The sequence below is a fragment of the Centruroides sculpturatus genome, unplaced genomic scaffold (genome assembly GCF_000671375.1).
Source record: "Centruroides sculpturatus isolate CEXI.00-Female unplaced genomic scaffold, Cexi_2.0 scaffold153, whole genome shotgun sequence".
NCBI lineage: Eukaryota > Metazoa > Arthropoda > Arachnida > Scorpiones > Buthidae > Centruroides > Centruroides sculpturatus.
Window position 1 is genome coordinate 397080 of NW_019384491.1, and position 10794 is coordinate 407873.

At 32.5% G+C, this 10794-nt stretch overlaps 1 protein-coding gene across 2 annotated transcripts; it reads left to right on the plus strand.

The window, feature by feature from the left end:
• LOC111621779 (patched domain-containing protein 3-like) lies at positions 1-5442 on the plus strand. 2 transcript variants are annotated; one of them, XM_023364028.1, is made up of 5 exons: positions 1-65; positions 1697-2215; positions 2909-3390; positions 3470-3799; positions 3864-5442. In XM_023364028.1, exons 2-5 carry the CDS (start codon positions 1704-1706, stop codon positions 5105-5107), a joined length of 2568 nt encoding a protein of 855 aa, XP_023219796.1. In that variant the 5' UTR covers positions 1-65; positions 1697-1703; the 3' UTR covers positions 5108-5442. The 2 variants fall into 2 exon arrangements, with proteins under 2 accessions (XP_023219796.1, XP_023219795.1); XM_023364027.1 differs by lacking the exon at positions 1-65 and having other exon boundaries at positions 1559-2215.
• Positions 5443-10794: the final 5352 nt, after the last annotated feature.

Consider the following 10794-nt stretch of genomic DNA (forward strand, 5'->3'; position numbering starts at 1 on the left):
CTCAGTACAATTGACACGTCTTTTTTACTTCGTGAAATGTAACGATTATTAATCTAATTAATAAAGTAAGTTTAATTGATTTTGTTATGTATTAATTATAATTAAATCTGTTTCTACAATTAATATTATAAATTACATCTATAAAAAATTTTATATAATATTACCTTATAGAATATTTAGAATAGAATATGATTATTGTAGAAGACATTTAATGGCGATATTAAATTGTATTTAATGTGATTACAATATTTATAGAATTAGTGATGAGATCAAAGTCCTGCAAATATAATCTAACAAATGTGATGCTCTCGAATGGCATTATAAAATGATAGTTTTATAGATAAAGCCCCATATAAACGTACGTTGAAAAAATACCTGTCAAAAGCGGAAATATATTCCGGTTTATACAGGTTTTACTGTAATTAAACTTACAAAATTATTTTACACACGATATTTTAAAATATTTTTTAGCAGATTATATTACACAATAAAATAACAGTTAGAAAGAGTAGAGACCGGTTTTAAGATAATATTTCATGGTTACATTATTATGTAGGATTATAAATATATAAGATATAGATTACTAGTTTCATTCAAAAACGGCAGGTGATACTCCTGTCAACGTTATATAAGCCGAGAACTGTCTTATATGAATACATCTGTTAATAACAAAGAATGCTAACAAGTAAATTTACTACTTTATCAGTATTTCTAGTAATATATTATTAATATTCCTGCCAATTATTAGAGTAGTATTATGGAATTATATATGAATATAGGCTATATATTTTTAATTATTTTCATTATTTAAGAGTGAAGAGAGAGCCTTTTATTTTTCCATTTGTTTCATTTAAGAGTGCAAGTTTTAACAGTATCACTATTGACCTACGCATTGTCTTTTTTTTTTGCAATTACAATTTAGAAACCGGTTTTATCCTCAGGAATATAAAAAATTCCTTATTGCAGAGACTGTTGACGTCTCGTTACATCTTTTCAAACGCTCGACGGTTTTTATTAAATATAATAAAATATTCTGTTATTCTTCTCTTTCCTATTTGAGAGTTTAGTGTTGATTTATAAGAAGGGATTCGAATGAAACACAGTTTTGCTTCCCTATCGTTATTACTTTTTTCTATGTGATTATCATTAAATAACAGTAATTTGACACAAAAATAACTGTTTAAACAGTTAGAATAATAATATATGAAGATAAAGTGTATACTATAGAAAATTGTATACACTTTATCTTCAATTTAGTTTACATAAGTTATTAGAGAAAAATCAATTAAATTATATGTAAATTGATTGATCTTGATTACGAAATTTCAGTCTCTTCTGATGACTTTACGCTATAAAAAATTATTTATTTAAACTAGGTTAAATAATTATTGTATTGCAAATATACTTGTTTTTCACAGAGAGGAATAAACTAGTGTTATAAGTTAGCTATTAGTTTCAAAATATACAAGTAAATGAGTAAATATTTTACGTTTTTTAACTTATTTACCGAGAAATCGCGTGACCGAAGACGGAAAATACTGTACAGGTGTACGCGAATCATTTACTATTGGTCAAATGCCGAAGGACGACGTTGTTCAGTTTTCTTTTAACAACAAACAACGACGTCTAGACTAATCGAAAATTACTCTTGTGCTTCGGGAAGACCTTTTAGTAAAGAGACTTTTATACATTTCAGATTAAATATGAAGTACGATTGCGTCAAGCGTAGACTTTCATCTATATTTTCTAGAATTGGATATCAGATTGGACGTCACCCGTTGCCATTTGTAGTAGTTCCATTAATACTAACCCTGTGCATGGTGATAGGATTTATAAATATTGCATTTGTGATCGATATAGAGTATCTTTTCATACCGGATGATGCAAGATCGAGAACTGATAGAGATGCACTGGAGACGTTATTTCCTCCCGGATCGTCTGATGATTTTGATCTTCTGAAAGTTACCAGGTTTGGAAGAATGGCATCGATTATTGCTACGCCGAAACGTAACGAATCGATGTTAGACGAAACGATAATCGAGGAATTGATAAAGCTCGATCGAGTGATTAGAAACGTAAGTATTAACTGGAATAGCACGATTATAAACTACGAGGAGTTATGCGCCAAAAATTTATATAAAGAATGCTACGAAAATTTTGCATTAACTCTCAGAGGAAAGGAATATGAAATCAAGAATGGACTATACAATATCAAGTGAGAATTTTAGTATATTCTATTCATAATCTACAAAAAAATATAGTTTAATTAATTTTAAATATCTTAATTATTTAAATGGAATTTGTTTAGAATTAATGACTAATTATTAAGTAATATTTGAAGGATTATATATTTGATTCTGATGAAACCGTGTTGTATAAACAACACGGTTTCATCAGATCCGAATTCACAATATATAATCCTGTTTATAAGAAACAGGATTATATATTGTTATTACTTGACAAAAATGGGAGGTTAATATACGTGAGTTACATAATTGAAAGTATGACACCGAAACGAAAAGTTGGCATATCGCCTTTCCTTTCTTAATAATTATTAAGAAAGGAAAGGCAATATGCCAACATCTCTGGTTCATGGTCAAAATTATAAGAAGGACGAGTGGAGGATAATTATTTCTTTAAATTTCTGATTAGCAATGAGGAAATCGGTAAAATTGTAGTTATTATTTGTAATAAGAATTTTTTATATCATTTATATTATTATAAAATGGCAAAAAAACTTAATTTTGAGGGTACAATTTAGAAATTTTTGTTTTGTAAATGTTAATAACGATTAAAATGTTTATTAAGTTTGACTCCACTCGAGATGTGATATATTATTCTTTGTATTTTCCCATCTTTTCGACCTTTAAACACAATAACGTAATTAAAATAGTTATTCCTCTTGTAGATATCCCATACAAAAAACCGACGGAGAGCCGATAATACCAGCCGTAAATTTAGGCAACGTACAACTGGACGAAAATAATTATCTGAGAGATTTCAGAGCAGTCAGGCTGTTCTATCCATTGAATGATACTACAGAAGAGAGGGAAAGGATGGCTTTGAAATGGGAAAACGAGTTCTTAATTGCCATGTCCGATATTAATTTTCGACACATCGACGTTTCGCTGTTCGTCGCTAAAGCATTCGACGAAGAATTAAGTAGAATTACCGAAATGGCATTACCATTATTGGGCATAATGATCCCTGTGATATTATTATTCGCTTCAATATCGACAATTTCTACGGATTTATCGAGTAGTAAACCATGGATAGGTGTTGCTGGTTGCGCTTCTGCGGCATTATCCACAGTTACAGCATTCGGGTTATTGCTGTTATGCGGTATACAATACGTTGATCTGAATCTTTCTATTGTGTTTCTTATGCTAGGTGAGTCCTATATTTAGGCAATTTAAAAATATATATATTTTCTTTTAAAAATTAAATTTAAATTTTAACTTTTATTCAGGTATTGGAATTGATGATTCCTTCGTTCTTTTGGCTTCTTGGAGGCGCACGAACAGAAACGATAGGGTAGAGAAAAGGATGAGTGAAGCGTATTCTGAAGCTGCAGTTTCTATCACGTTGACGTCTGTAACAAATTTTCTATCCTTTTGTATGGGCCTCACTGTGCCTTACAGAGTAATACGAATATTCAGTGTATATAGCGCATTATCGGTGTTGCTCGATTATATTTACCAAATATTCTTTTTCGGTGGATTTATGGCACTAGAGGGTTATAGAGAGGAGAAGAACCTTCATCCGCTTTCGTGTTTCAGTATCAAATCAAGTTCTACAGGTAAGGAAACGATTTCTTATAGTCAATTCACTTAAGAATTTTTTTTAAACATTCAATATTTCAGAGCACGCTAGTAACTCCAAGAGGAACGAATTGAAGCCCGAAGAAAATTTCATAATGGTGTTTTTTCGGGACGTCCTGGCAAAATATTTACAAAAAACTTACGTTAAAATAATAGTATATGTGGCATTCGTATCTTACTTAGGCGGGGGTATATACTGCATGAGATTCATAAAAGAAGGGTTAGACTATAATAACATATTCCCTTCATCATCTTACATCGTAAATTACATGGTAAACCATTATAAATTCTTCACTGTGTATCCTCATAGAATACATCTTGTTTTTAACCAGACGTTGGATTATTCTAATCCGGAAGTTCAAAACGATATCGAAAATCTTCTAAATACTTATGAGTCCAGTCCATTTATGGGTGATCGTTTCACCACCGAATGTTGGTTAAGGGAATTTCTCGATTTCGTCAACGAACCGTACGCCAAAATTTCATTTCGTGGCTACAATTTGAGCAACTCAGAAGAATTTATTGAGGGAGTCAAGAACGTGTATCTGAAATTCAAAAGTGCTCGAAGATTCGAAAAGGATATTTTGTTTAATAGTGAAGGCACTCAGATAGTGGCCTCCAGGTGTTTTATTCAGAGTTACAAAGTAAGCGACTCCAGTGCCGAAAGGTTTATGATGGAAAACGTACGAAGAATATCCGATAACAGCAAATATCGGACATTTGTATATAATGTATGGTTCGTTTTTTACGATCAATATCTGAACGTGTCGTCCACGTGCATTCAAACTATATGCGTAACTGCTCTGTTGATATCAGTGGTATTTGTGTTTTTCATACCAAATTTTAAGTGCGCCGTTTGTGTCACCATAACAATAGCTTCCATAGAAGCGGGAGTGATTGGATACATGTCGTTATGGAATGTAAATATCGATGCCGTATCGCTGATCATTTTAGTGATGTCTACGGGATTTTGTGTGGATTATTCCGCTCATATATCTTACGCATACGTCTGTTGCAAAGAGAAGGATTTGAATGAGAGGATGAAATTTTCGTTATATGCTGCCGGATATCCGATATTACAAGGATGTGTTACAACTATTTTAGGAGTCTCCGTATTGTATTTCGGTCCTAGTTATTTATTTGTAATATTTTTTAAAATGATATGTTTAGTGATGATTTTAGCTTGTTTCCACGGCTTAATTTTGTTACCAGTCGTTCTCAATACTGGAGATTTTATTTGGAATTACCTGTCTGAACGTATTCGTAAGAAGAAAGAATTCTCATAAATGAATCTCTGTACAGCCGTGTTATACACTTAAAACCGCGATTACTATGTTACAGAAATAACTTCAAAATAAATAATCAATCTTTCTCGAAAAGCGAAACTTTTATATATATTTAAAACAATAATTTAATAAACCACACGTTTTATTAATCGACACCTTATCTAATAAATAACTTGAATGATTACACTGTGATCTATGAAAAACTGGAAAAGCAAATTACGCTGCCGAACAAATTAAAAACGCTTATTTTTCAGGGTAGAGATGAATTTTATTTAAAAAAAGTTGTAAATATTAATAACGCGTAAAGTCGTCATTAAGTTCGACTCTGCTCGAGATACGACATACGACCGCTGTATCTCCTCACCCCTTCGACCTTAAACCACCAAAATTTAGTAGCATCAATCCTCCTAATACACCAACCTTCCCGCAAAATTTCAGAAATTAGCGATAAAATACAAAAGAGTTATTAAGTTTGAAAAAGGATGAACAAAATAAGTGAAAATGCTGTCGAATATATGTAGATGTAAAAATTTATCGTCCCCTTTCCCTCTTATTAAATATTTGTTAAAAATTAATCTTTTATACAAATAAATATTAATGTAAGTTAAATATTAAAAATACTAACTACGAGGGCGGTTTTTTTCAAGCTGCGATGGTCCATAAAACAAAGACAGGTGTAAATAACAAAATGAATTCATTACCAAAAGTTAGCTACAAACATTGTTACTTTTCGACATAATCATCGTGAAGATTGAGGAATTTGTTATATATGTGGACGAATTTTTCCATCCTCTTGTCATAGTTTGTTGCCGCCAGTAAATTGAGATGGCCTTAACAACGTTGTTTTGAAGTCAAAAGTCTCCAACCTCTTCCTCCTAGCCACTTTTCCTGTCCAGGAAAGATATGGAAATCGCTCGGCGCCTCTGCCCCCATAAAATGACTTGGTATTTAATTTTGCCGGAGTCGAGTGTTTTTCTACCGACTCCACAGCCTTGATTCTAGGTGACAACGACACAACTATATTTTTTATAGTCTCCTTAATCTGGAGAACTGAGTTAGATAGGTGAAAGACGAGATCAAATATGGAAATTTTAGGGGCAGGAGGCCCGGATTAACTATATAAGAAATTCCGGTTTGATCTGGAAGACACGTTATTTCAATTTAAAAATGTTTTCCCTGAAAGATGTTAGATAGATGACTGGCACGACTCTATTGCTAACGGAAAAATATGACGTACAGGGGCAAGCCACTATTAATTTGAGGAGAAGAGAATATATTTTAAATTAAATAAATTGAAAATATAATTAACGAGCAACTATGTTATTGCTTTTCTTTGTAAATCGCTATAAATCTGTAGAGAAATAAATCAAAAAGGGATGGAGATATCGTAAATTGGGTGCAAGGTTATCTTAATTCTCCAGAAATGCATATACCTGGATATTCGTACTATGGTTACTTTATCAAGCTACATAAACGATTAACAAGAGGAGATTCAGGTATAGATAGAGTAGGCAAAGCCTATAAGAAACACGATATTGTATACAGTCAATCTAAGATCATACTGCGACCAACAACTATTTGATGATATGATGCAATCTACTGGACCCTTCTAAAAATAATATAAAACATATAAAAAGAAAAAAACCACTTTATATTTAATACATAAAACATAGTAAATAGTTTTCGTGAAGGATTATCATACAATTGTAACCATTATTGTCTTATTTGCAACCTAAGAACAAATTTAAAACCTTGCAATTTTCAACCTTGAAAGTTATAAACGAATGATTAAAAGATGAAAAAATTTAAATAAATTTCGCTAAAATATAGAAATTAACGAACAATTATTTATTGCGACATACCGGTAGTCACAATTCCGGACTGCAATTTCTAATCATATTTTTTATTTATTTAATTTAAAATATATACTCTTTATCATCAAATCAATGGTGGCTTGCCCCTGTACATCACACTTTTCCTTCAACACTATAGTCGTGCTGGTAATCTATCTAACTTCTTTCAGGGAAAAATTTTTGAATTGAAATAACGAAATTTCCGGTTTACGTTGGAAGTTCGTATATAATCGGGGCTTCGTATCCCTACGGTTTCTACATTTATTCTCGGATTTTATCTATATAATTCCGTTCTCGGGTTTAAGGAAAGGCAGACGGACTGAGACCAGGTGGAAATTTGTCTACAATAAGTAACTGATGCCATTCTAAATTTAATTTTACAGCATTTTTTTCCTGATAAAGTCCATATCCAAATCCTGATATCGATATGTAGCATCCCAATCAACTTTATTATAATGAGCCCGTTGCTCTCGATACAGCTTTATACGCGGCAACCATAGCGTAACATCTAATATTATGACTTTATAATTAGGGTTGTGAACATCAGTACAGATCATATCGTTATTGGAATTTCTCAAGAACAGAAATCTAACGTTAATATTTGAAATTATTTTCGAAAAGTCATTGAAAAACCGGTTTAATGTGTTCGTATTTTGATTCGTTAGTGTAAACATCACTGACTGACAATATATACAAGGAACACCCGAAGTAATTTCGAATATCTCGTTTTAAATAAAACTGTTTTCATAGGTGATGCGCAAAATTTCAAGATTTTGTATAAAGCGGTTGCCGAAATATAAGCAATTGAAAAGTGCAAAAAATGAAAAACAAAAAATGAATGTAGTTTCTTTTCCCCTTTCTTCATCCGACACTGCAGACGTTCGTAGAGAAAAACGATCGGGTCTACGCAGCTTAAATTTTAAACTTATACCTTTCTCGTTATCAGTGAGGTGCTGGCCAAACTTCCCGGTCAATAAGTCAAAGCTGACGGGGAGTTTCCCGTAGAGCTAATTCAGCTTTACAGCTTAATTTTGGCTTGGCGCTTGAAAGCGGGAACCTCCAAGATTTTTACCCGTATTTACCTTACGTTTCTCCTCCAAGCGCCAAGCTTATCATTACCAAAGGAACGTTTCCGAATTATATTACAGGGAAACTTTGAACTAATAATGCGCACGGCTTGCCTATGGATAAGATGGAGATATTTTTATATACAAGAAGGACAAATTAAAATGGTTAAACTGTCGTTTTCTTCGATATTGGCACAAGAACAGCGTGTCCATTAATCACAACGGCTACATTTATTATTATTTTCCGAATAAATAAATATAAAAGTTTCAACTTACTCGTATTTACTTTGCCAGACGATACTGTCACTTCGCGCATGCTCAGTTTCGCTATTTTGTAAACAGACGATATTTTTTTCGTAGAAAAAATTTTTATTTCTATTCTTATCTCACATTTTATTTCTTGTTAAGACGGCATTTAAATTAAAAAAATGTTTTCACAAATAAAATAAAAAGTAAAAACATAAATAATAAAGTAATACAGTATATACTGTATAAATTTATTACAGTCAGATATGATTTAAAAGTGGAATATTTCATTTTCTATAAAAAGATCATTTTTAAACTTATTATTTTATACATTCGAAAAAATGATATAGAATTATCAATGACAACGAATTTTAAACTAGTTCGCTGCACTATATTGCGGTGCCTGTAGCCAGCGGAAGAATTCGTGGCCAACCTTGGGCAAGATGGGGTACCCCGTCTTGCCCCAACGTGCACTTTTCCTACTGACTGCGAACACGGGTCGAGTTTATTTCAAAACTAAACAATTTCGGTCTTAAAGGTTACTTCGAATACTATAATATCTTCGTCTAAAAGGTAATATAAAAGTTCGCAATGATGCTTGCTTCGTAGAAACTTTGTAGCGGGCGTAAAATTAGATGAAATATTGCCGAAACGTGGAAAACTGTCTTACTTCCAAACACAGAGAGCGATTCGGACGTTCTCTCGTTCCGTGATCCCTTTTGAAGTTGACATTTAATTCCCCAAATAACAGCTAGATCAGTGTTTCTCAACCTCTAACGAATCTTCGCCCCCTTCAATAAAACCGTTACGTAGTATCGCCCCCTTCACTTCAAAATTTTGATGCCCAGGGCCAAATTCGTACTACATTGAATAGACTAGTGACTAGTATTTGTTTAATTATCGTACGATATAACGAATAAAATATCTAATTATTCTTAATATAATGTTTTACTATATCGCCCAGAAAATTGTTTTTCGCCCCCAAAATATAAATTTTTACTAATCGCCCCCTCTACATGGATAAACTCCCACACTGGGGCAATATCGCCCCCGTTGAGAAACACCGAGCTAGACGAAAGCGCGTTAACCACGAATAAACAGACGTTCCCTTCTTACCCCGTGGCCCCATCTTGCACCATCTTCCCCTATTGTGTTCATTGACGTTTACAGTTTTTCCGGCCATCGTTTTTAATTAATTATTTTGATAAGAGAGGTGAAGCGGTAAATCGCTGTAATTATTAAGATGAAACGACTTGAATTTCGAAAAGATTGTGAAAATAATACTAATCAAATAAGATATGTATTGGTAAGCCATTTTGTGATGTCTTTAAGGGTTTTCGTCGCCGCAAATTCCACATTTCGCTTCCATCGGTTGTTTCCGATTAATAAATATTCGACAAAAGTAGTGTTTAAGACCTTTATTTGTTACCTAAAATGAAACATGTACTGAAGAGTTGCGATGCAATCAGCATCAGAGATGAAAACCGCAGCCACAGTAACTAAAAAACTCATCATGAAATTAGATTACAGGTAGGATTCGGCTACAGTAAGAGCATATTTTGTGAAAATAATGTGGTGTAAAAATTTTTGTGTGTTTAGTATTAAAATCTGTGCGAAAAGTTCGGTTTATTTACGATTTTACTTTTTATATATGTACAGGGTGTCATTAAACTCAGTGCTAATAATTTAGACGTAAGAAAAGCTTAAAATTTTTTTATAAACATTTCCGAAATTCGTGTCGTTTACGAGATTAGGCCTGTCGGAAAACACGGTTTTAAAATCCCCCCGTCAAAGTACCAATATTAAAGATGTAAACCATTATTTTGTATATTTTATGCTTGTGCTAAGTGACTGAGGTAAGTAAATTAAATATTTAAATTTCATTTACTATTTAGAAATTTAAACAAAGATTTATCCACTAAGATTTTGAAGTTTATATCCGCTTTACAGTAAGAAAAAGTAGTTGGAGAGGAAGAGTCTTTCAATGTAAGTTTACTTTGAATAATTTCTGTGTATATAGTGTCTACTTGGACTTTGTTTATTAATATGAATTATTATACTGGTGAAGTTTCTGATTAGAAAAGAGAGAAAATCTTAGAAGTGAAAACAAAATATTTTTATTTTCATCTGATATTTATTTCGACTTCAGACTAAGATCTGCTTTCTTCGCTAATCAGACCCTTCACCAGTATAATAAGCCCCATGGTGGCAAGGAGAGAGATAGACTTAAATTTATTGTATTAGAGTACTTTAACTCTAATACAATAAATTTAACTCTCTCTCCTTGCCACCATGGGGATCCTTATAAGTATAATACTAAACTCTATTCCTTCCCGCTCAAATCAATCATTTCTGCCCCAGAAATATAACATACTCTTTTCATACTTCTTCCGTAGCACTGTTTACGTTGCACTGCTCGCTCCGCCTAGTAGTAAGTATTAGTTGTAAGAGATAATAATATTAAAGTAATTAAGCAGGAAGAAGAGAAGCATTCAACAAAAGAAGAATCCACCACTAGATC